This window comes from Aspergillus bombycis (genome assembly GCF_001792695.1).
Source record: "Aspergillus bombycis strain NRRL26010 chromosome Unknown contig00014, whole genome shotgun sequence".
NCBI classification, from domain to species: domain Eukaryota; kingdom Fungi; phylum Ascomycota; class Eurotiomycetes; order Eurotiales; family Aspergillaceae; genus Aspergillus; species Aspergillus bombycis.
In genome coordinates, this window is record NW_019170016.1 from 105,240 (window position 1) to 129,881 (window position 24,642).

Below are 24,642 nucleotides of genomic sequence, written 5' to 3' on the forward strand. Positions count from 1 at the left end.
TCACGTTTCCAGATAGCGGTTATCTTATCGCTTATCGCTTATCGCGTGATGTGATCGATCGGCCCCAGCCTCTCGGATAAACAAACCGGGGACTTCATCTCCTCCAACGTGACTGACTCACTTCAACAGCTCCCCATTGATTCCAGTATCTCCATTGCGACATCCACACTGTACCATCATGCGACTACAGCTTCCAGAGGTAGCAATTGCTACCCTCCTTCTCGGTGAAGTCGGCGCAGTCCAACTTCCCCTGTTGCAATCCCAGGTTCCCATCACCTCCGACAAGGAGCTGGTCAGCTCCTCCGCGTTCCAAAGTCACGTCAAAGCCGAGAACCTGTTAAAGAGAGCCAAAGAGCTATCCAAGATCGCGGACTTGGGAGAGGAAGAATACAATCATCCGACTCGAGTCATTGGAAGCAAAGGTAGGTAGCTGAACTATGCAGTCCGCCCATAGCCGCTGACCCATGGACACCCTTAGGGCACCTCGGAACCATTGACTACATCTATGCGACGCTTGCTAAGCTGGGAGACTACTACACGATCACCAACCAGTCCTTCCCTGCCGTCACAGGCAATGTATTCGAATCCCGCCTGGTCCTCGGCGACGATGTACCCAAATCGGCGGCACCCATGGGATTGACGCCTCCTACCAAGCACAAAGAGCCCGTCCATGCACCCCTGGTAGCGGTTTCCAACTTCGGATGTGACGCGTCAGACTTTCCGTCTGATGTGTCTGGCGCCATTGCGCTCATTAGCCGTGGCACCTGTCCATTCGGTACGAAGTCGGACTTGGCTGGAAAAGCCGGTGCTGTTGCGGCTGTGGTATATAACAACGAACCAGGAAGTTTGAGTGGGACGCTCGGTAACCCCACACCGGATCATGTTGCTACCTGGGGTCTTTCTGATGAAGATGCTGCGCCCATTCTGGAGAAACTAAAGAAGGGTGAGGAGGTCGATGGTATCGCCTACATGGATGCCATCGTCGAGACCATTCATACGACCAACATCATCGCTCAAACGACCGAGGGCGATCCCGAGAACTGTGTGATGCTCGGTGGCCACAGTGACAGTGTCGCCGAAGGACCGGGCATCAACGATGATGGCTCTGGTAGCTTGACACTCCTGGAGCTCGCGACCCTGCTGACTCAATACCGGGTTAACAACTGCGTGCGATTCGCATGGTGGGCTGGTGAAGAGGAAGGCCTTCTCGGATCGGACTACTATGTTTCCGTTCTCACTCCCGAGGAGAACCTGAAGATCCGTTTGTTCATGGACTACGATATGCTTGGTTCCCCGAACTTTGCGTACCAGGTTTACAACGCCACCAATGCGGTGAACCCGGTCGGGTCTGAGGAGCTGCGCGACTTGTACGTCGATTTTTATGATGCCCACGACCTCAACCACACCTACATTCCATTTGATGGCCGTAGCGACTACGACGCGTTTATCCGCCACGGTATCCCAGGAGGCGGTATCGCCACTGGAGCCGAGGGTATCAAGACACCGGAGGAGCAGGAAATGTTCGGCGGTGTTGCCGGCGCCTGGTATGACCCATGCTATCACCAGATTTGTGATGTTGTCGGCAATGTGAATTTAACGGCATGGGAGTGGAACACCAAGGTAAGAGCGTCCAATCGAGGGCAAACCTTTCCTGTTGTCTGTCGTTTTACTAACCCGGCCATTTACTCCAGCTTGTCGCCCACTCAGTTGCCACCTATGCTAGATCCTTTGAAGGTTTCCCTAAGCGGACGAAGGATTCCATCACTGCTTTTGCTACAGAGCAGAAGAAGTACCACGGGCCCCGGCTCGTACTTTAATTTTAGATATCCTGGTGGCGTTGAATAGGATATGGTGCAATAGACAGAGTATTGGCGTTGTTGATGATACTTTGTTAGACCTTTACACAGATCTGTTTGGTTTTCGGAATTAGCAATATTGCAGAGTTCATAACTGAACCTCTGCTGCGGGATTTAATTGGAGCTTTACTTACATGGTTGTTTCTGTTTTATTGTAGGTTACTGTAGCTGAGCATAAGCCTCTTGCTGTATACTCCTGCCGGTAGCAGTTTGACTCCAACGATAAGCAATGAGGCCAGTAAATTGAACCTACACAGTACGACCGCGCGCCGGAGTAGGAACAACATATAGAATGCGAGCAAGGCTTAGAAACAATACGACCTACCTAGTTACTGCTTACCAGCTTACCATCACGCCTGGCAACACGTAGGCAGTTCTCTATCACAACTAGAAAGCGGGAGATCTCTGACACAGATAATCTCGGTGTTATGTCTTGATGACAGCAAGGATCATAGGCTACATAGTCTGCAGATAGTGGTATAGGATATCCATACGCTTCCTCAGCCCAGCGATGGCTCTAGGACGGGGGACCAGCGACTGCGACGCAAACGCGGCCATACAAATCGTAACCAAAGCTGCGGCAAATAATGCTTCTTGCACTCATATTCCAAGTAGAGGTTTAAATTTATCTGCCACTAATGCGGTGTCACGGTGAGGGCCAATCTCCAAATCCCATATCCCGTGTAATCACTGGATCGGTTGCTTGATCTGATTGATTCTCGTCCTAGAACATCGGATAAATAACACGTATGCATCAAATATGTCTCATCACAAATGTCGAGGTATATATACACTCAAGAAAAGATAAATCCTCAACAGGAGAAGTGATTTCCTAGCCATAACTCTTCAGAACACTCTGTTCTCGCTCCTGCTGCCTGGCCCTCCATCCATAAAGAACGCTGTCCGAGAATTTCACCTCCTCCGAAATGGCGACGTTCGCAATCCCCGCGTAGGTGAGTGTAAGGTGTTGCAATTCCGGAAAGTGTGCTTCCAGCTGCATGACGTGGTCTTCGGGATTTCTGAAGACAGAGAGAGAGAGAGTCAGCGGAGGCACGTAGCAAGCAATACGATACAATACATGGGTACTTACTCGGGCCCCCTCCCCGTGCGTGGTTTTGGGCCAGTGCGATCAATAACTTCCCTGTTGAAATCCCGGACACAGAGGGAAACGAGCTTGGGGAATAGCGGTGTCTGGTACGCCTTCAGCTGTGCTATGTTAAAGCCTCCCATGAGATCGCATCGTTCGAGTAACGGGCAGGATTGGCCAAGAGCTGCTAAGCTCTGTGTAGTCAGGGGCAATTGGTATAGGTGTAACAGGAGTACTCGTAGATTGGGCAGATCTGCAACCAGGTCCTCGAAGTCGATGTCGTTGAAGCCGGCTGCAATGAGGGCCGTTGTGATCGTTCCCGTGAGTTGTAGTTTCGTTAGGTGCTTGAGGTTCTTGAGGAATAGAAGGTCTTCCTTATGAATCTCCATCTTGCCATCTAGGGATATGTGGAGAGAGCGCAGTTGGGTCAGGGTTGAAAGATGTTTGAGGTCGATGGGGGTAAGTCGTGATTTTGGCTCCCCCTTCACGTTTAAGTTGAGTTCGTGCAAAGACGTGAAGCTGGAGATGAAACTTGGAAATAGATCATGTGTGATTGTGGCGGAGAGCTTTCGAAGCGACCGGACAGGGTTTAAGCTTTTGATATTGCTCGGTAATTTCTCGATAGTATAACCAAGAGATACTTCTTCCAAGGTGTCGTGACTGGCGAGATGGTTGAGAATGACGTGGCCAAGTAAAGGTTTAACCTGGTTTCCACCCAGGGAGACTTTAGTGACAGGAGTGCTTTTGAGGAAGTTGTGAAATATCTCTCCCGTAAGACGGTCGCCTGGCGTACTGATTGATATGTTCTGCAGTTGGGGACAGTTGCTCTGCAGGTGCAGCAATAGCTCCGGATCGAAATCCCCTGAAAATTCAATCGATTGCAGTCCTGCATGCATATATCGTTTGAGCCAAGCGATGTCTACCTTGGCTGAAGGACTTGACCCTAGACTTAGATGCTTCAGCCTGGGGTAGGCAAAATGACTGAACTCCTCTACCTGCTCTGTGGCACTCTCCCAGAGAAAGAGCTTCCCAATTGCAGCAGCATAGAGTATCCGTCGATCTTTGGGGATGCGAGACAGATGGAACCAGAATGCTTCCCGCCATATGAGCGAAATACCACAGTTGAACCACCGACTGTTCACTCGGAGGACTGGACCAAGCTTGGGTTGTAGATAGCTGAAGATCCTCAGCAGGATCTCAATAGGAAGCCTATCCATGGCGAGGGGAATAGAAGAATGAAGGGGATTTTGAAAGTATGTACCTAGTTGCTCATGAAAACTTTGGAAATATAGTAGCCGCCAATCAGGCAACGGCCTCGTATAGCGCCTGAGGCGGGTCAAATGGCAGCCTAGGGCACGGTCACGTGCTGCTCCATATGTTCTCTATGGGCGAACAGACAATCCAATCTGTTCCGCGGCTATTTTCATTGGATTATGGAAGACAGGAGTAAGATCTTTATTGCACAGGCCTGACTGTAGGCCATGATTGGTGGATTACTGGTGCGTAAGTGAATTCCGTAGGGAGTGACTGACTACTAGTGGTGCATAGAATGTCCCCGCTCATGTCTTTGCCTGGATTTCGATTTTATCAAATGTATGGTGCATAAATATAAGGGCGAGTAAGGGTAGAGCCGCCCGAATCCGGCCTGTATGCAAGTTGTTGCTGCGTCTGGGACTGCAGAGACGCCAGCCTTGCCGTAGCCAAAGCAACCGAGTCACCAATAGTGTGCGACTGGAGAGAAAGAGTAATTACCCCTCTTCTATTTAGGATATGTCATATTAGAGAAGTGAACGACTACTTAAAGGACTTATGCCCAACGTTTCATGCACGCTTACTCGTATCTACTGCCTTTGTGTGCACAACCCTACTCAGGGGTCTTAGTTTGGCTTTTCATCTACGAAACCTTTTAAAAGTGATTGAGCTTAGATGTTTTTTGTCTTTTAGTGGCAAGATGGAACCTTTTCAGTGTGCAAACTGGAGAGAGGACCATGATGTCACCAGGTGTCTCGGGCCTGGCACTAAGGCTTGTACCGGCTGCTATCTAGTGATGGTAAGTAGCCCACATTCAAACATCCTGTTGCATGAAAAGACTTAACAGGGGCAAAAGTACTGCAGCAAGGGTTGTCAGGCTGCTCATTGGCCGGTCCACAAGCTCGACTGTAAGAATCCCATCCGAAAAGCCGCCTGGCGTCCAGCATGGGAAGTCGAACACCGCGTGCCACACTTCATCGATACCTCGGATGGAGAGCACGCCCCTGTTGCGATGCATGGGGGAAGCAAATATCTATGGGGAAATGTCCCAGCCTTGGACTTACTGCAACTGAAGGATAACGAAGGCAAGGGCTATTCGAAGGATCTCTGTCTTCTTCTGGCAGGTATGCGGGCCAAAAAGGCTCTGTGGATCCTCGTCTCTCTAATATTTTATAGCTTCGGGAGACTTGAGAAATCTAGTCAAGACCATTGTATCTCTCCCGGATACTTACCACGGACGCATCCATGTTGATATCAACGACCGCGATGAGACGGTTGTAGCGCGAAACTTAATATTCCTCCTGGTGGCTTTCCACCTACCCCCTGATATCGCCAGCGTAGCAATCTTGCATCTATGGTACTCAGCCTTTCTGCCAGACTCCCTTCTGCAATCTATCCGGAGTTCGGTGCTTCCGAGTATAACTGAGTTCTTGGCAACCGACCCAGTGCCGGCTGCTGGTGTCCTACAGAAGACATGGTCTTGCGGGAGTAGTGCACTATCTGCGACGCTCAGGAGAACTGAGTGGGATAGGGTTCTATCTTACCTCCCAGAAGTACCAGATATGTCCTACAATAAAGCCGCTGCTTTGCATGAGTCGGTCACCCTGGCCCATAGTCGTCGAGATTACCGGGACAGAGCTTTGTTTCCGCTGCATCCTTCATGGCGTCTTTCTGTCTGCAAGTTCCGGGGCGATGGGATATTACTCCCGTTTGGGGCATCCCGTGAAGACTTCAGGGTTCCTAACCCGTAAGTACTGACGTACCCATCCTTGAGCAACAGACATGCAGCCGCTAATGAAAGCAAGCACGTTGTTCCATAACGAACATCCATGGCCCATGCCGGATTCGGCAGATCCTCTCCAAGGGTGGACACTCACCGAAGTCCTGCGAACCTGTTACGGTGCTAAACATGATCTATATGGTCAGCTTTACGTACACCTCCAGCGGGATCTACAGAGGTTCTGTAAACGACTACACACCTTAAATCTGAGCATCTGTCTCTTCAAGAAAGACGCAATGGATTTACCCGACAAACTGGCCACACTCCGAGGAAAAGAAACATTCTATGACAGAATTGAGGTCAGACACTCTTTACCATTCTATTGATTCATCATCGAGTCTAGACTTATACTTCCCCAGCTTGCTAACATCGCCGACCTCGGATACCTGGGCCCAGCAAAAACGTTCGCCTTATTCGGCCCCCTTCTCAAAGCCAAGAATGAAAACCCCAAGGCTACACTCATCATGCTATTCCTCAATGCTGTCAGAGAGATGTCCACGCCCGCCGATCAACTCGCCTCTGTGCCTCGTGCGATGGAATCATTGCAGCGCTTTCTACCAATGAGACCCAGGCACGGAGACCCTAAGAATAAATACAATGCAGAATTCCTCAACCAGATGAGTGCCGCGGACTTATTTACGGATAATGACACCCTCTTTAATCGGCTTGTTGAGAGTGCTCGGTTCAGAGATATGGGTCATCTTCTTGGTCTGGGGATGAAGACTAATAACAGCATCGTTGCGAAATGGCCCATGCGGTTGGGAGATAAGCCCACACAGCATGAGTTTGAAATGGCGTTTTGGTCTGGCCATACTGGATGCGAGAGATATGTTGAGTGGTATCGGGTTGATTGAGGTGTTGGGCTTAGGAGATGGGATGATTGTCGGAATAGTAAAGGATCAGACAGTGGTTAGCACGAGGGGAGAAAGATTGTTGCCAATATGAAATGTAAACTGGATCTTAATTGATCGAGTACCATTTGTAAGGTAGTTTAGCCCTCCTGCTTGCCTGTCACTTGAAGATGAACTAGATTTGGAGAACAAAGCAATGCCTCTAGACGGGAGTGGATATACTAGGAAAGGAACATGAAGATCTGGGCTGAGACGGGGAAAGGATGTCATGCAGTGCTGCACTCTGCTTCACGCCGCAGGACAACAGGTCTAAGATATCCCACCTATCCGCGTGATACCGTCGAAGATAGATACATATCGACTGGTATTCGACTCTGGCGCGAAGCCGGAGCCACCATACCACATCCCCAGCTTTGATGTACCACAGAGACAAAAGCAGTAATGCGACTGGGTCCCTTGCATGCAACAATGACTTGAACGGACGGTCCATTCGGCTCGTAAATGACAGAATACGTGCCCTTGACGGTTGACCAGGATACTCACCAAGCACTGGGGCAAGGGTATGCACAGCGGTAAAGTACGGATTGGTGTTTGGGGATGAGGACGGGGTTATACCGCAAATCCGCGCCAGGGCCAACGGAACTCGATCAATCTCCGTGCACAAAGGGCTGTCATACATCTGTGCGTATTCATCGGCCATGTCGCGGAAGAGACCATTCGGACGTAGGGGATCTGCGAGCCTCCAGACCGCCATTTTGCCCTCGGCCATACGCAGCCATTCCAGGTCGGACGTGTAGGACGACTTCAGCGGCCAGACTTCCTGAGGTGTTAGAGAGGGGATGCTCGATGTGGAGATTATGCCTAGTAAAGTGGACGTCATCCAGAGTGGGTCGCGGTCCTCTGGTTGTAGAGGTTGTGATAATTTGCGACTCAGCAGGGCCGCGCACTGGGAGACGTGGTAACTCTCGAATGTGCTGGGGCCTCTTGGAGTCGGTGTGCCCCGGAGCCGGTTATGCGTAGCGGCAATGGCCAAGACTACATGCATGAGATAGGGATTCTACAGGGGGTTAAGCATTCAGCCATTCATTGTTCGACCACCCCAGCTCGGGTTCAACGGTATCCACTCACTAGGCACGCTAACTGCAACAGCTCCTTGTGGTGGACGGTGGCAATCGTTAAAAGGGTCCCAGATTTCTCGAACGAGATCAGATGGTCTCTGCCTTCTCGGGTCAATTCTAGCGTGGTCGTAGCATCGGCGCTGATCACCGCCGGATCTTCCATCTCGCGGGCCATTTGTAGATCGGGGGCGTCGGAGCCATAGTTGCATAAGACGCCATAGGCACTACATCGCCGACAGGCGGGCTGGACCTCGTCACACTGGTATGTCCAGACACATAAGATGAGTGGACTGTCAAGGAGCGTATAGGCTACCTACCTTTACCCGGCGTAGTTTGCAGTTGCGACAGCCATTCCGAGATTTCCGGTGTGCTTTGCGAAGCCTGAGTCTCGGCAATGCGACGTCCTTCTGGTTCGCAGTTTTCACAGCCATGTCTTGCGATCCCTCCGGACGCTGTTGAAGTTGTGAATATGGGCGAAACATACTGGTATCATGCAGGCGACGTTGACAGCATCTCAAACGTCATCCGCCACGAGCTGTGGCGCTGAAATACGAACCACAGTTAGTGCTGACGATAACCAGCGTACTTATGGCGCTAACCCTCGCTCGTATAGTTTTGGCCCTCTGTTAATCGAAGGAATAACTTAGTCCAACGCTAAAAGACGCCTCGCCCCACCGGACATGTCTGATAGATAACGCCCCGCATATAGGTCCGTTATTCTAGAGCTATTAAATCCTGTAGAGTTAGCAAGGATGCTTTCTAGCCGGCGCGCGCGGTATAATCCCAAATTGGGTCTCCATATGTGAGAGTAAACGGATTCAGTCTTCGCTAAACTTAGACAGCATCTACGGCCATATATGTAGCATGGCTCCATGGCTCCATGGCCCCCAAGGTCTCATGTGTCACAAGAGTGGCTCAATACTCAAATTCACTCTACGGACGATAACAATATGGATATTGCATGAGCAAAAGTCAGATGAAAGACATGCGACTACAGCTGGATACACGTATTCATACTCCTACCAACGACTCACATAGGCACGCCCTCCACGACCCAGTTTAGCAGCTTTGTTGACTGAATCTCGCTCGCTCTCTCCACCAGCTCCTGTGCATCCCAGTTGGCCCAAACAAATTTTCCTTTCAGGAACTTGGCCTCGGGAGACGCGAGCCAGACATAGAACTGGCCCGGCAGCTCAGCTAGCTGTCGTTAGCTTTTCTGCAACCAATCAAAAGAGCATTACGCCTGCAAGATAATATCTTACCTTTGTCAGGAGCTTCTTCCTGATGTCCATTGGAGTCAGTTGCCACCCAGCCTGGCTGTATACTGACCACATGCACATGCGGGTTCTCCATGGCAAAATAGTCCATCGTCTTCAGACACGTAGCCTTGCTGATTGAGTAAGCCGCAAGGCCCGGGGTAGGTGCGATGTTGGCCAGACAGGTGGACGTGTAGAGGACGATTGGCTCTGGCCCTGCGAAGGGCAAGAAGGCCTGGAACGCATTCATGACCATCCAGAGGTTACTTTCAACGGCACGGACGAGCTCCCCAGGCTTGTGATTTGTGAGTCCTCCGGGCGCAGGGAGCAACACGGCATTGATCACTAGGATATCTATTTTGCCCACCTTCTCTACGATGGACTGGTATGCTTGGTCGACCTGAGCGCGGTCTTGCAGATCGGCAGATTCGACAAGCACTTCGGTGACCTTGTCCTCCGCTGCAGTATTTACTTTCTCGGCTGCTTCCTGGAGCTTCTCCGGGCGTCGGCCTACGATGGCGACCGACTGGGGTCCTGCTTGCGCGAATGCAACGGATATCGCATTGCCGATTCCTGCGCTGCCACCGAGTACGACCACGTTCTTACCCTCGGCGGACAGTTCCGGTCGCGACGGGGAGATGAACGGATAGGGCTCGGTGTGCCAGCTCTTGGTGAACGAAACTGGAGTGGCGTACTCGATTGGGTTTGCCATTTGCAAGATAGTGGATACAAGAGCAATAGCCCTGGATCGGTAGCAATTTGAATACGGTGTGAAAAGATGTGTAGAGTAGTGTTGGTGATGATGAGATCGTGAAGCACAGGGAGAGCCAGCCCTTTATAAGATTTCATGCGAGGACTTCTGACCCGAGCACGCCATAGTAGGAATTCCCTTTCTATCATATTAAGAACATTTCAAGGCGTACATGCCCCTCGACTTGTGCTACTGGCGAATAAGACATCTCCTGGAATACGAAGGAAGGTAAGGTGAGACGGGGGCATGATGCAACTTGGGTATACGCGACAAAACTAGCGACCACAACAGCCACAGCAGCCACTGTGCCTAGTGGATGAGAAGTCGAAGTCCAGTTGATCGGGAGCTGGGTGTTGAGGGTTACTTCAGACCCAAGAAGTGCCGATGTATACGAGCCTGGGTTTAGCTTCCCCAGCTCCTTATTAGTTAGTGCATTTGAAAGACGCCAGCTAAGGATAGGGGCCACTGCTCCGAACCCGAATACAGCATCAAATAATACTATTAGGGCTAATCATCCTGTATTTGCAATGGGGTATCCACCATATTATACTTATCAAACGTATTGTGCTCTCAGATCGGGGCCATTCTCTGGTGAGCTATTTCCGAGATAAAGCTGTTATACCCGTGCATTGCGCTTCTCTTATATTTCGAGGATCACAGAACCATGGCGCCTAGGCTGGGGATGCTTTCCTCTAGGTGCACTAGTGAGGAATCATTCGTTTCTAACGGGCATTTCCTTCATCTATGCTAAAGAATCTATCTACACTATGAATCCCGAACAACTTTCCCCATCATGGCCCCGCTAATGTAGACTTGCCCTGAACCCGCAGATTGTCCCTGTGGACTATAGAAAGCTGAAACCGCAGGACAAAATGATCAAATTCAATGCTCGTGGCTCTCGGTTTTCTGTTCCTCCTGGCACCGTCTGCAGACACAAGAGAATGTGAAATAATCCTGGAGCACCTTTTGCCTCGCTTGGACGTCCACGTATTTTGAGAGATCGAAGTAACTGATCTGACACTCCTCGTTTGCGGCAATGTCGCGCTGGGAGGTGAAAACCATCCGTCCACGATCATCCGGCCCATGTATGATCTATATGATTGTGTGGTTAGCATTAGAATCTTCGAGATCTGATCAGAACAAAGAAAGGGAACCTACGTTTGGAAGGCAAGAGTGATTGCAAATGGTTGCTCTGGGATAAACCGCAAGTCCATAATGTATGCCACGTTCTACCGGGGGATCTGGCAACGGAAACACACCGGTAACGCCTGGGTAGAGGCCAAAGGAGTTGGCCTCCTCTTTGCAAAGTAAGGACAATACCTCCTGCGTATTTGGAAGCCATGGGACATCACTAAGATACGTCTTGATCAGGCGTTCCCAGTGTTCCAGTCGATCTTTCGGCCACTGTTCTTGATTGCCCCGAAACATATCGATGGATTCCCACCCACGCTGGAACCGACTTTCCCAGTGAAGATGATTGCGTTCCTCAGTCCGTGCCTGCTGCTCGAGTTGCCGGTTTGCAAATATGCGCACAATAATCCACAGCATGGCAAAGTCATCCTCCCCTTCTGTCTCCCGGAGGGTTAGTCCATGACGCTTGAGCCAGGAGCATTCCAAGTCATGCCGAGTCTGGTCAGCACTTTGACAATGACTGTTGCACCAAACCACATCCTGAAGACAATCCTCTTGGCAATGGATACCTCCTGCATCCTGTGGAAGTCGGCGACGGCACTCCACGCTGCTACACAATACGGCGTCATTCCGGGCCGGGTGAACGGCGGGAACGATTGCGTAGGGTGCGTCTTTTAAAAGAACTGTTCCCGCAGGAACAGGGGCGGAAAGAACTACCATTCTCCCTTTGATCGGGTCATAGCTCTGGACCAAGTTCGGATGGATGTATGTGTCCATATCCTGAGCACAGAAATTGTTTGCGGTAACGGTCGTCCGGGTCTTCTGTGCGACAACCAATTGTCGACTCTCCATCATACCAAGGTCGGCCACAGATTCACTCGTCGGACCGGACATCTGCCTGACATCTTCGGTCATCATGGCTAGTCCGTTGGTGTGGAGAAGGGTTTTGATTTCGTCTAGGTCGTAAAGCCGAACCGAATAGAACAAATCTTGACATACGGATGGACCATCCAAGTCGATCACAATCTCTCGGCTTGCCATCGTCTTCTTGTCTGGCGACATCTCCCGTTCCCGGCAAGCCAGGAGCTTTCCATTCGTCGTCTTTGCGCCACTCTTGGCCCTCACCGTGGGAGTATCAGCAATCCACTCCCATCCGCCCGGTGTGAAATTGGATCTCATCCAGCCTCCGTCGACATTGTCCATCAGAAAGATGGCCTGTGGCTTTAGGACTCGCTGGACTTCTGCGAGAAGCTGGGCGTTGTCTTCTTCGCTACAGTACCCGAACGAATTCCCCATGAGCAAGACAAGATCAAAACTGTCATTTGCAGCGGGGATTTGTCGGGCGTCCCCTTCCAGAAAGACCGTGTTCCTACCGGTGTTTTCTGCCGCAGCCCGCTCGCGGGCGATGTTGAGAAGATACGCACTGTGGTCCACACCCTGGAAATCCACCGCCGGGAACCTTTTCGCAAGATTGATGGTGTGCCGACCTTGTCCACAACACAGATCCAGAACTTTCATGGGGGAGGTGCCAGTCGAGTGCTCGAAGAGCGTTTGTATGCTAGGGATTCGAAGGAGTTCGTCGCATTCAGTGTCGGTAATCGCGGGATCCTCCACACAGTCGCCGTTTGTGAACAGATACATTTCATTATGGGCATCCTTCCACCAGTCCTTTTCCACGTGGGCAAACAAGGAGTCGACCCGGCCGAGTTGCATTCTCATCGACATCTTGGGCGAGGATGGAAGACTGTAGTTACCTCTCCGGTCCTGTCCACTCGCAGGGAGGTGATTCAGAATGGCAATCGTGATTTTCAGATCCCACGTCGACTCGGGGGGCCTTTCTTGTCTTTGCTTTCTTTCTGTGTTCCCTTTTTCCAGTGGAATACCGACTTTAAAGCACACTTCGAACCCTCACATGTTCACTCTCTGCGGACTGGTGAACAGTAACGTCCTGCATACAACCCCTCTCCCGATGGGAAACCCGCGCAGATATGAACAGCTCGGAGAAATGCCTCAGTGTTGCAACGACCCACCCACCGAAGTGGAACAGGGAATTAATCGCTCGTAGAGTTTGCCCACTAGAACACAAGTCCGTAGTGTTGACACAGGAACAGGAAGGGCCATAGCGCCAGGAATGGGAGTGAGCGCGAAGCCATTGGCTGGCCTCAGTGGCCTGCATCAAACGCACCCCTCACGGCACGCAATTTGTCATCGGAACCCCTCACCGCCAGGGTTGACCCTCGACCAGGCCATAGCATGCTTCATGTATGAGAGTAGTACAGTAGTAATAACAGCTTCAATGTATCAGACGAGGGGCAGACAGTATGAGAATTCAAGCGAGGATTGAACCAGCCGGGGTAGCGAAGATCGCTCCGTCGCATCCTCCCACCCGCGTCAGAAACAGTCTTCTCAGGAGCGACGTGATGGACGCTTCGACCCTCGATAAACCTGCATATACCCCTCCCACAACCCCACCGCACCGGTATACCACGTAAGTCAACCTGCAATCGCTCTAGAATCCCATTCTCGCGATATTTGTAGCGCCTGGTCTGGAACAATCACCCCTCTCTCTTTCCTCCCTATCTGCCAGTCCACAGCAGAACACCCCGGCAGGCAGACAGTAGCGAGGCCAAGCGATGGCAGAAGCAGCGACAAGATTGGCGATCCCTAGCCACTGGAGAGTTCTCATAGCTGTCTGCGCGATGATGTGGGGGGTATACTTCAGTAAATTAATATATTTCACTTAGTTCATGGGCATGGATAGATCGCCGTGGTACTGATCAGGTTCCTGTCCTCAGTTTATGATCTTCCCGCAAGCCTATCTGACCCACTACGACATCATTTGTCACTCTCGGATGCGCAATACGCCTATCTGGTGTCGGCACTGTACACGGCCTATGCAGCACCCAATATGTTTTTGCCCTGCCTCTCGGGGTTAGCAGTGCAACGATTTGGGGAGCGGCCCGTCCTTCTCATGACTCTCCTAAGTATCGTGGCGGGGCAGTTGGTGTTCTGCCTATCGGTGCAAACTCGAGTGGTGACCGGGATGATCCTGGGGCGTGTCTTGGTGGGAATCGGTGGAGAGACGATGGGCGTCTTGGGGAGCGAGATCACTACCCGCTGGTTTCAGGACAAACAATTATCCTTTGCCTTAGCATTGAACTTAGGAGGCTCGAGGCTCGGGAGTGTCGCAAACTCCATGTTGGTCCCAGGATGGACAGAAGCCTCCGGCGTAGTGTCCGCGAGCTGGATGGGTACAGTATTACCCCTAGGGGTCACTCTGCTAAGCTGTCTCTATCTCCTTCGCCTCAGTGATGTCGCGGGCCCAGAAGCGAGCAGCAACCCTCCCGGGTTCATCTCGTCAGTCTCTCGCTTCAATCGGATTTACTGGCAGCTAGGCATCGTCTGTGTCTTGGGATATGGTGGTATAAACACGTTCACCAACTCCGCCCAAAGGTTCCTGGCCGCGTGGTTCTACAAAGGCGATCAGCGCGCTGCTGGATCTGCAACCAGGTAAGAGCCCAGCAATATCTCAGTCCCCATCCAACGAAGGAATCGAGCACTGACCTGTCTCTGCATCAGCATACCGTATATTCTCTCCGGGATACTCGTTCCACCGGTTGGGTTCTTGTTGGACCTACCCTGGTTTCGCAGTCCACCTCGGTCCCTTGTCCTCAGTCATATCCTCATGGTGGCAGCACATCTGATGTTTCTTTTCAAGATTGGGCCCATTCTACCATTGATTTTCCTTGGAACCGCCTACGCGCTTTATGGAGTGGCGTTTTGGGCCGGCCTTGCCCGATGTCTCTGTGACCTGTCTGTTCCCACCGGATCAGGCAACACAAGTATTTCGGGCATAGAGCATCATGACCCCTACGGAACGTTGCACTCTTCGGACCATGTTCCAAGACCCTCTAATAACGAGGAGGAACATTCAGTCAAAAGCACGGAGGAGGAGGCAGTTGACAAGGGTCTGATCACCCTTGGCTACGGGATCATGACTAGCCTCCTGAATCTAACGACTGCGCTGGTGCCCGTCTTGCTCGCCGGCACGGAAAATGCAGCAGGGTTCTCCGGTCCAGAAATGGTGTTCCTTGCGCTCGCAGCTGTTGGGTGTATAGCGTCTGCTCGGTTGGCCTAGAGTGAAGGGCAGCGAGATCCTAAGTAGTGGCTATTTATTTCCTTGGCAATGAGGCTGGTAAGGGCCGTGCCATACAAATGTCTATATATCAGGATCTAGATAACTGACCACTTTTCTAAGTACTCAAATAGCGTTATCTTTTAGTGAGATGTATTGACTTTTGGTAGAAATATCCATTTTTCTAATACGCTGTGTGCGCTTCCTCCTAAACTGTCTGGTAGGAACAGATCGGCCTGGTACCTGGCCACACGCAACCCCCTTGCATTAGATTTATATCTCGCTAAGAAAGTAAACTTCCTCGCGGGAACGCGTCACATTATTATTGTTATTTGAGGAATGAGATACCTCCGCGAGGCTTGGACCAAAATCCATTATAAATACTTTCCTCAATCTCTCTACCCTTTGAACCATGTTACCATCCTTTCTGGTCCTCTTTCCTTTCCCCCTTTTTTTTCAGACCTTCAAAATATTCACGATACACGGTCACCTTTTCAAAAATCGTCCATTTCCGAATAATACAAATCATGCCCGCGATGCAACGCTGGCTGCTCATGCTCTTCGCAATTGGTAGCTTCATACTCGGTGCTACCGCTAAGATTCGCTGCAGTCGTTACGACAGCTGCATTGATTACTATGTTCCTGGTATGGGCATATGTCCATCGAACTATGAGACTATAATCAACGTCGTCCCTGGTTTCGTGAAGGAAATAGCATGCAGACGAGACTGCACTAGCGCTGAGTTAGAGGACTGCCAGGCATATTTGTGTCAAGAAGATACCGACAAATGCAAAAATCAAAAGTCGTTGAGCAATTGTCGAACAGCCTTGCATAAATGCAAAGGACCGATTGAGATGGACAGAAATTTCTGCACAGACGAGTATATGGAGCGATCTGTGACCTTTAGCCCACTGTCTACTGCGTCTACTGTGCTGTGTTCCATATATGAGGCTGGCGAGTCAGCTAAAAAGGCTCAAAATGCTGAAAACGTTGAAAAGGCTGAAAAGGCGGGAGAGTCAGAAACCGTCGTTGTCTATCTAAAGGTTAAGGATCCCCAGGTAAGTGGTCTGGTGATGAGCTGTAGGGGACTCAGCGAAGAGGGTATTTCGAACTTTGCATTGGGGTTTGAAGCTACTGGGAGGCTTCCATGTGAACAAACCACGGACGGCAAGTATTGGCTTTGCGATACCGACACGGAAGATGACGTACGCCACGTTATATACGCCGGCGACCTTTCCTGTGAGGCGGCTAAGCCTGCCAAGGGTCTTCAACAAATTTTCAAATCTGAAAGACTGAGCCAGTCTGCAATGGATCCGTTGCTCACGAAAGCTGGATTCTAGATCGATGAAGGTATACTGTCTCCATCCGGCCCTTAGGAATACTTTCGCTAATGGTAATTGACAGAGCCACTATAATAAGACTTTGCAGTCTGTTCAAAAAGCAATTTGACGAACGAAACGGCGCGCCTGCAATTATATCAGCCTATGTGTGTGTATTTCTTTGCAAGCCTGTCAGATCAGACGATCAGTTTTCCGTATAGAAGTCTCTTTGCTAGTACCATAACCCCCTTAACAGGGTTCCCTTCCTTAGCCTAGTTGACTAAACTGACCACGGATTATAACATCCGCGTCCTTTTGCATTGAAGATCTCTTATATAATAGATCCTTAGTCTCTGTGCAACTTGCTACCTAATGTGCTGCCTAACCGTGTGTGTTTAAATACTCTTTTTACAGTCATTCAGAGAGACGGTTGAAAGGACTTTATTCATCTCAAGACCTGCTTTGCCTGAGTTGATTAGTGGACTCCTATGAGCAGTATGGAGAATAAAACGCTATACACTAGGATCTGTTCAATTGGGACAAAACATGAATATATACTTACTTGGATCCGCATTCCAACCATCATTCTTCCACTTGGATCACCGAAGCTATTACGATAGGAGTCTGAAGGGACAGCAAGATAGCCAGTTCGCGGTGTTTGTGTAAAGAGATACTCTTCTTATCAGGGTAGGTGCCTGTCAACCAAGTAAGAGAAAGGTACTAAGCCCAGTTATTGAAGGACTCTTTCTTGAGGAACTCGAAACCTCCCCCTCATGACTTAACTTAAATATGTAACTATATAGGTGGTTGATGCTTTGCGAGCCTTCTCGCCATATATTGCCCCGATGAAGTGTTTATCAGATCATGAATGCTGGACTACATTAGGAAATTACATCTTGCCACAGCCAGAGGCGAGTTACGCAGTACCCAGTATATTAAAAATCGATATGATCCAAATATTATGAATATCCGCTTCAATGTGAAAGTAAAGAGTTCTATTGATATATAGTCTACTTCTACTGGGTTCGAATATCCGGAGCCAGCAATCGGGACCGGCCGTTCAATCGCCGAGCGCGAATGACCGAACAGCCGAACCTCCGATACGTCCTCACTTCATCCTACCACCCTCGATTTTATCTACGTTTCTGGTCTAGAATAAAGACAGTACAATGGATGGCAGAACAATGGAAAGCGGAAGTGCCTCAGATCATATTTACGAGGAACCAAGGGTCCTGCGTCGCTACAACGTCTCGCGATCCTGTATCCGCTGCCATCAGCGCAAGGTGCGCTGCGATAAGTCTCACCCATGTACTACCTGCGCGCGGTCCAATGTGACCTGTCGCTACCCAGGATCCGAGAAGGCCAAGCGCCGAGCTCCGAATGTAGGCCGTAACGAGGTTGTGGCCCGGTTGGCGCGCTTGGAACGCGCTGTTTCGGCGATCGTGGGTGGGGATGAGGGTATTGCGATTCCAGGTTCATCAGGCTCAGGGCCGGGTTCTACTGATCGGACTGCTGTCGGTCCACAGGCTAGGGAACCGCATGTACCGAGAGAGGGTTTCTTGGTGACTTCTGGTCCGTCGACGAGGTATATCAACGAGAGTTTTTTGTCGCATGTTTTGGAAAAGGTGTGTTCATGTTTTCTGTTCCTATGTTCATGTTCATAACTGTTTACCAGGAAAAAGAGCTTCAAACGGTCATAGAGTCTCCACAGAGCGCCGGTGGTGGTTCTACTGTATTCTCTCCTCTACGTGCAGAGGGCTTACTGCTAAACCCGGAGCACGCCATATCAGACGTGACGCAGTTATATCCGTCTCGATGGGAGGCAACGCAGCTATGGCAGGTCTATTTGAACAACGTGAATCCGCTCATGAGGGTTGTGCATATTCCGACGCTACTACCAAAGGTATACAATGCCATTAACGCTCCAAGCGATGTACCAGCGGATCTAAGCGCGCTTCTATTTGCAATCTACTTCGCTGCAACCACGAGCTTGCTATCTATCAACGAAGGCGATTTCTTGGGCGGCCAGAAACACGTGGCGCTGCAGAAATATCAACGGGGATTGGAAGTCTCGCTGTACAATTCTTCGTTTCTGGACTCGCCGACCATAACCTCTCTACAGGCCATGGCTATCTATGTCGTAAGATCTTCCCTATTCTAAGAGACGGGAAACGTGTGCGGGGCTAACTGTTCTAGCGGTGCCGCCGGTTCCATAGCAGCGGTCGCTCCAACTGGGTTTTGAACGGTCTGACTATATACGCCGCTCAGTCGATCGGCCTCCATCGCGACGGAAGCAATTTCAATCTCCCGGTTCTGGAATGTGAGCTGCGACGTCGCCTGTGGTGGCATATTATAACCGCCGATAGGCGAGTCGCTGAAGATCACGGGCTCGTCGGGGGTTTTGAGACGATCTCTAATACCGAGTTGCCATTAAACGTCGATGACAACGATCTCAGTCCCCAGATGAAGACTCCGCCGTCTCCGAAAGTAACGTGGACGGAGATGACCATGTTCTTGATCACCACAGAGGCGAGTAAGGTATTTGCGCGCCTCCACCGGGTTTCGCTACAATCACAGCACGGTAGAGATGCGTATGATGAATCCCGGAAGCTCGTGGCCGACTTGGATGCCCGCTTGAGGAAAACGTATCTGAAATATTGCGACCAGAACGTTCCAGTCCAGAAGGCTACGTTTCTGTTGGGCCGGGTACTCCTATCGAAGGCCAGGGCTCTGGTGCACATCCAGTCGCTCAATGGTCTTAGTGCAGAGCAATCTGCAAAGCACATTAACGAGGAGACGCTATCATATGCATGCGAGGGTATCGAATGTGGATTGGAGATGCTTACGGACGAAGTCCTGAAAAGCTACAGTTGGCTGTCTTCAACCTACACTCCGTACCATTTGCTCACGTATGCCCTGTGGCATCTATGTGTCTGTCCCGAGACCCCCGGGGTTGAGCGAGCTTGGAATGCCGTTAATACGTGCTTCGAATTAACAGAGCGCGACTCAGGCTGGCGGGAGTCTGGCCCTCATTGGGCGGTTCTATGTCGACTTCGACAGAAGGCATTGTCGATCCGACGATCATGTTTAGGTGCGAAGTCAGGAGGAGAACTGTCCGACCTAGGCTTAATGGACCAACCAGAGCTGCCGGATACAGGCCCAGAGATCGACTTTGGAGATGCCCCGACGCCCTGGGATCTTGATCCTCTTGCATTCTTTGACTGGACGTCCTTTGCCCCGACGTTTTGATGCCGCATTATATGAGCGGGGTCTCATTCTTAGCATTGCACTATATGTAGTACTGCAGGGTGATGACCATTTGTGAACGCTGGGCGCAGCCTTTCTCTGCTGAAATCAGCTCAGTGGAGGGAAGCTGGGGTCGACTTCGTGATCGCCAGAAACCACTCCTAATGCATGCTCTCCAATAAATCCGCATAGCTATTCAAAGCCCGACCCATCAAGTTGACCAATTCCCAGATATAATCGGCGGTAAACAGCCGAGCCCACAGCCGAGTCACAATCGCACTCAGCCGGGTATTATTGGCCAAGAGCCATCCTCGGGATACCCCATGTCGAGTCTCCATCACCATCTCGATGACAAACTCCAAAAGCTTACTTTCCTGTTCGGTCAGACTCGGGTTGGGGCTTGCGACCGTCACTTCTTCTAGCCATTTCGCGAGTAGGACGGCACATTCTAATGAACACAGGGCATACTGCAGCGACCAGGAATGCACCTGCGTCTGGGCGACGTAGTTGATTCCTAGTTTGATCGGAGTGCTGAGAGCGTGAGCGCAGTGCAACGCCGCCCGAGTTAATCGGTCGTTGCGCTCGACACTGAGATTCTCTTTCAACGACCGGGCGATCTCCTCCGGGTTCCAGGTTTGGAGCCGCCGGGCGGAACTGAAGTCCGCGTTCAGCCGGATATAGGCTAGTCGGAGGAGGGCAGCAGATGTGAAAGATAACGGGCCATGTGGATTGAAGGGGTCAATGGATGCTTCCCGGTTGCGCTCCCAGCATTGGCACCAATGTTCCAATGCGAATTCTAACGAGGTCACTTCAGACGGGGAAAGAGAGTTCCCATTGAAGCCAGGCAGCCGGCGGGCTTTTTGAATGAGCCAGATGCTCTGGATGATTGCGTGGATGAGCACGTAGCCGCCTAAGGAGGAAAAGCTCTCCAGTCGCCCTTTTATGTCCGGGTTGTGGGCGAAGAGCGAGGCGAGAGCATCTTGTAGTTTGGGTTCACCTCGGCTCTGACTCCTTTCCTCCATCCATTGGCTGGCGGTTGTGGCTTGCCATTCTACCTCTGTGCACGGGAGGTCAAGAGTACACTCCTCAGTGAGCATCATCGGTGGCAAATCGAAGACGATAGTCTGAATGTTAAAATAGCAAAACACGATAAGTCGCGTTCGCTTCGTTTCTTCGCTTCGTACCCAACTCTCCCATGATCCATCTTGCGCGGGGAGGTCATTCAGTCCTCCCTGTCGGAGTAGCGTTTCCATGTAGCTTCGCATGTACAACGATTCCTCATAGGGCGGCTCATGTTCGTGCCAGGAAGATACGGATACTAACAGCAAGAGTGCTTGTAGCGTCTCTAGAAGATCCTGTTCTCGGGCCGCCGGAGATGGCGCAGTGTGCCGGTTTGGGTTAATACCGCTGTTAGGTTCCACCCATTGAAACTCTCTTCGGATATGTTCGAGCGTCACAGCCTTGGCGACTTGGTAGAGGGCAGTGCTCGTTTCCGGCTCCCGGCAATATCGGGCGCCCAGACTAGCCATGGATAGAATCAATTGCAAGGACTTGGAATCGAGATCCAGGGTGGGAACATGTAGAACGGGGTAATGCTCGTGGTAGCCGGTGAGGTAGCCGGTCAAACAGCGTGAGAGGGCATGCCGCGACGGGACGTGTGGGTTCGGGATCACATTGGAGTAATCAGATAGGAGAACATCAATACGCTCTCTACATTGCGTCGTCATGGATAGTGAAGTTGGAGGGTGTCGTGCTCTGTATGCTGTCGGAGATTCTTCGGCTTGAAGTGAGGGTATTTGGGTGCCGTGCCGAGGTAGAATGGAGCTGGAAGGGGTTTCAGCACTTTCGGCCGGGTTCTCCCTTTGTAGCTGGTCATAGACAGGAGGGGTATCAAAGTGAAACGGCGGAAACAATGGAAGAGGTTGATAACTAGGGGAGTACGGGTGGGTAGGTAAAGGAATGCTGTCGAGGAACGACGTGAAGTCCTCGCCATCATAGGCAGTGGACGGACCAAACCCACTAAATGGCTCGCTAAATCCAGAGGACTCGGCAGTTGGCGTTGCTTGCGCTGAGAAAGGCGCCGGCCCTCCGGAGAGAAGGCCATGATTCCCTTGGCTCGTTGAATCCAGGGAATGATTTGTCACAGCAGATGCCAGCATGTTCAGCCCATTGAACATCTGGTGGGAAGACGGCGGCGGAGTGACTGCATCTTGGCCCACACCTGATGTCGGGGAACTATGCGACAAGCGTTCGTGACGAGCCAACAAGTCTCTGCTCGCGATGAGTATATATTTTTAAAATGCTGAGCAGGTATAGCTATATGCCACATACTTGCGCGTAAATGATTTGGGACACTTGTCGCAGACATACGGCTTCTCTTTCGTGTCTAGTCGCCATTGTTAGTCGGGGGAACTCGACCGAAGGCTCCAAGGGAGAAGCAGCTTACGCGAACGATCATGCCGTTGGAGATGTTCTAATCGTGCAAACGTCCTATCGCACCTTTGGCACTGGTACGATTTGGTAGCTTTACCCATGGTCAAGCTGGCGAGGGGAATGATGGCGGAGTGACGGCGGATGAATACATTCTCTCCATGCCAAGAAAGCGAAGATCTGAAGGCCTTCCACAAGGCGATAATTAAATTTAAGGGTTCGGATCCTTAGTAATTCCGACCTCGGCCTCGGCATCAAATCTGCATCCCGAAGGTTCGTGGACTATAACTATACTCGTAGCGCCTGCTTCGAGCCCTAGTTTATTGTGTACTGATGTTTGGTTTGTTGATTTATTGAGTTTCTACCTGGTTTTGACCGGACTTAGGAAATCAAGAGATTTGGTCTGGAACTACTAAAGCTCACCCAATAATGGTTGATTTTTCCATCTAGTACTAATCACGTGAATCTATATATTTCCCACTATAATATTACATCTATTAAGTATAACTGCCAATTTGAAACAACTCCCACCTTCCCACTTTAATGCTAAACGTCACCCTTCACCGGGGTCCCAAGAAGCCACCCAAAGTCCACTTCAGCGTGGCCCACAACTGATTTCCAAAGAAGGGGAGCATGTCAGGATTCAGATCCGACAGAAGCACATCCTGCTTCGTACATGCTCCCGGATGGGAAACCTCCTTTCCGTCAAGGCGATCGGCGATCCATCCCATGGCATTGGCAGTGCCAGTCACCCATAAGCTACCATGTCCCCCGACCAGATCCCGGTCGTATTGAACAGTGGCACCGTCGCGGCAGTAGGTGTCCACCAGTTCATCAGTGTCTGCCCCCGGGCTGATCTCATCGTGAACGGGCTTGTAGATGTACATGGGCATCTTGGGGGTTCCGCGCACACCCATCTGTCCAGCCAGGCGCATCACATCCTGAGGAACGTCCTCATTGAAAGAATCCTCGCCGTTCACGAAAAATGAATAGACATCCTGGAGGAACCCTTGAGTACCCTCACCGATCAGGCAGCTGCTGGCAATATTCTTGAATTCCGCTCGCTTCTCGGGAACGAGGGACCGGTCGAGCCACTCGGAGACATTCGGATAGGCCTTGGACAGACCGTCAATAGAGCCGAAGGCAAGTCCAGCGAACGGCCCGCCCGTGACTCGTTGGAGAGTAGAGCTCAGATTGGCGATGTTGCCTCCCGCGGCGGCACCGGCGAAGTTCAGCTCCGGTGCGTAGGTTGGCTGCAACTCTGCCGCGTAGTTCACGGCGATCGAACCGCCAGAGTATCCCCACATGGCGTAGCGAGCGTCCTTTGACAGGCCGAGCTTGGGGGCTTCCATTAGAGCTCCACGAACACCGTCCAAAGTCGCCTGACCGGAGATCACACCGGCTGAAAAGTGGGCGTTCACTCCCTCGTAGTCTGTGGTCACGACCCACCAACCTAGATTCAGGGAGGCGGCCAACTATTCGTTGGCGAGTTTTGTCAGTCACGCTGAACATCGTGGCCAAGGCTTGAATCTCCTAAACTTACAACAGCAGCATCGGGCGTCAGAGTGCTGTTAGGGGATAGAATTCCGGCAAGACCAGAATCCGAGTCTGGCTGAAGAGTATAGGAGGGCTCGCAGGCCGGGTTGGAGGAGTCGTAGAATAGCGCGTACGCAAGTAGCTTTGACGGATCCGCATTACGGGGCTGAATCAACGTATTCACTGCGGCGACTGGGTTTCCCAAACTGTCCGTGGTCCGGAACAGATACTGATGCACCGATTCAACCGCCACGTCGACTGGGAGGGGGAGGAAGGGCGCCAGCCTGCCCGATAACTCGCGAGAACGGATCGTCTGGCCCGGCGCGTAGGAGGCGATATTCGCTGGTTGGTCATACCAGGGGTCCTCGGCTGGCAGAAGAGGTTTGGCTGTCACTGCAGACCAGATATCGGCCGCGACGACGGCGAACAGGGGAAGCCAGCGCATGATGTCTTGTGCTCAATGGTGGGGAGTTGATCTCACTGATACTCACGAGTTCGAGGGCATCTTCTCCTTTTCTTTATACTGAGCTGTGGAGCAGCACCTTAGTAACCATTGCGATCCAAAGTTGACCCGTGCTACCGATACGGGAGTGCTCAGCTGAGGAAATAACTGGAGTAAACTCCGTATCCAGGTAAGGCATGCGATCATGATTGATTACTCAATTGATCCACCATCCTAGTGCATCCGAAGAGCGGCACGAAATAGGGTCAACTTTCTGGCCGGTTTGATGCTCCACTTGGTGCATGCATTATTTGAACTTAGCAGATTTAGGCTTTTCTGCAAAATATTCCGAATCAATTCAGGTGTCATGATCAACCAGGCGACGATGGGAACCATTGTCATCGAAACAGGGTCTCGTAGACTCCCTGGAGGGTTGAGTGAGCCACATCATTT

The 24,642-nt window shown here is 51.2% G+C and overlaps 9 protein-coding genes across 9 annotated transcripts; 4 read left to right on the plus strand and 5 right to left on the minus strand.

Annotated features, from left to right (window-relative positions):
- Nucleotides 1-178: 178 nt before the first annotated feature.
- ABOM_001978 (aminopeptidase Y) lies at nucleotides 179-1,817 on the plus strand (the record flags this gene model as incomplete). Its single annotated transcript, XM_022529108.1, has 3 exons — nucleotides 179-422; nucleotides 479-1,620; nucleotides 1,692-1,817. 3 exons carry the CDS (start codon nucleotides 179-181, stop codon nucleotides 1,815-1,817), a joined length of 1,512 nt encoding a protein of 503 aa, XP_022392327.1.
- Nucleotides 1,818-4,870: 3,053 nt separating this feature from the next.
- Nucleotides 4,871-6,828, plus strand: ABOM_001979 (uncharacterized protein; the record flags this gene model as incomplete). Its single annotated transcript, XM_022529109.1, has 5 exons — nucleotides 4,871-4,993; nucleotides 5,042-5,318; nucleotides 5,371-5,941; nucleotides 6,000-6,273; nucleotides 6,334-6,828. Coding segments are annotated over 5 exons (1,740 nt in total), but the record flags the coding sequence as incomplete, so codon positions are not given.
- A 199-nt stretch (nucleotides 6,829-7,027) lies between these two features.
- ABOM_001980 (Zn(II)2Cys6 transcription factor domain-containing protein) lies at nucleotides 7,028-8,374 on the minus strand (the record flags this gene model as incomplete). The annotated part of the gene is made up of 3 exons (XM_022529110.1): nucleotides 7,028-7,882; nucleotides 7,954-8,202; nucleotides 8,261-8,374. The coding sequence occupies 3 exons, from the start codon at nucleotides 8,372-8,374 to the stop codon at nucleotides 7,028-7,030; spliced, it is 1,218 nt and encodes a 405-aa protein (XP_022392392.1).
- Nucleotides 8,375-8,973: 599 nt separating this feature from the next.
- ABOM_001981 (SDR family NAD(P)-dependent oxidoreductase) lies at nucleotides 8,974-9,911 on the minus strand (the record flags this gene model as incomplete). Its single annotated transcript, XM_022529111.1, has 2 exons — nucleotides 8,974-9,140; nucleotides 9,206-9,911. 2 exons carry the CDS (start codon nucleotides 9,909-9,911, stop codon nucleotides 8,974-8,976), a joined length of 873 nt encoding a protein of 290 aa, XP_022392391.1.
- Nucleotides 9,912-10,832: 921 nt separating this feature from the next.
- ABOM_001982 (uncharacterized protein) lies at nucleotides 10,833-12,806 on the minus strand (the record flags this gene model as incomplete). Its single annotated transcript, XM_022529112.1, has 2 exons — nucleotides 10,833-11,042; nucleotides 11,109-12,806. 2 exons carry the CDS (start codon nucleotides 12,804-12,806, stop codon nucleotides 10,833-10,835), a joined length of 1,908 nt encoding a protein of 635 aa, XP_022392394.1.
- A 1,183-nt stretch (nucleotides 12,807-13,989) lies between these two features.
- ABOM_001983 (uncharacterized protein) lies at nucleotides 13,990-15,219 on the plus strand (the record flags this gene model as incomplete). The annotated part of the gene is made up of 2 exons (XM_022529113.1): nucleotides 13,990-14,591; nucleotides 14,661-15,219. The coding sequence occupies 2 exons, from the start codon at nucleotides 13,990-13,992 to the stop codon at nucleotides 15,217-15,219; spliced, it is 1,161 nt and encodes a 386-aa protein (XP_022392393.1).
- A 2,500-nt stretch (nucleotides 15,220-17,719) lies between these two features.
- ABOM_001984 (C6 transcription factor) lies at nucleotides 17,720-19,784 on the plus strand (the record flags this gene model as incomplete). Its single annotated transcript, XM_022529114.1, has 3 exons — nucleotides 17,720-18,160; nucleotides 18,211-18,675; nucleotides 18,732-19,784. 3 exons carry the CDS (start codon nucleotides 17,720-17,722, stop codon nucleotides 19,782-19,784), a joined length of 1,959 nt encoding a protein of 652 aa, XP_022392388.1.
- A 158-nt stretch (nucleotides 19,785-19,942) lies between these two features.
- On the minus strand, nucleotides 19,943-22,315 carry ABOM_001985 (transcription factor domain-containing protein; the record flags this gene model as incomplete). The annotated part of the gene is made up of 3 exons (XM_022529115.1): nucleotides 19,943-22,052; nucleotides 22,113-22,167; nucleotides 22,228-22,315. The coding sequence occupies 3 exons, from the start codon at nucleotides 22,313-22,315 to the stop codon at nucleotides 19,943-19,945; spliced, it is 2,253 nt and encodes a 750-aa protein (XP_022392387.1).
- Nucleotides 22,316-22,771: 456 nt separating this feature from the next.
- ABOM_001986 (putative lipase 2 precursor) lies at nucleotides 22,772-24,192 on the minus strand (the record flags this gene model as incomplete). The annotated part of the gene is made up of 2 exons (XM_022529116.1): nucleotides 22,772-23,686; nucleotides 23,755-24,192. 2 exons carry the CDS (start codon nucleotides 24,190-24,192, stop codon nucleotides 22,772-22,774), a joined length of 1,353 nt encoding a protein of 450 aa, XP_022392390.1.
- Nucleotides 24,193-24,642: the final 450 nt, after the last annotated feature.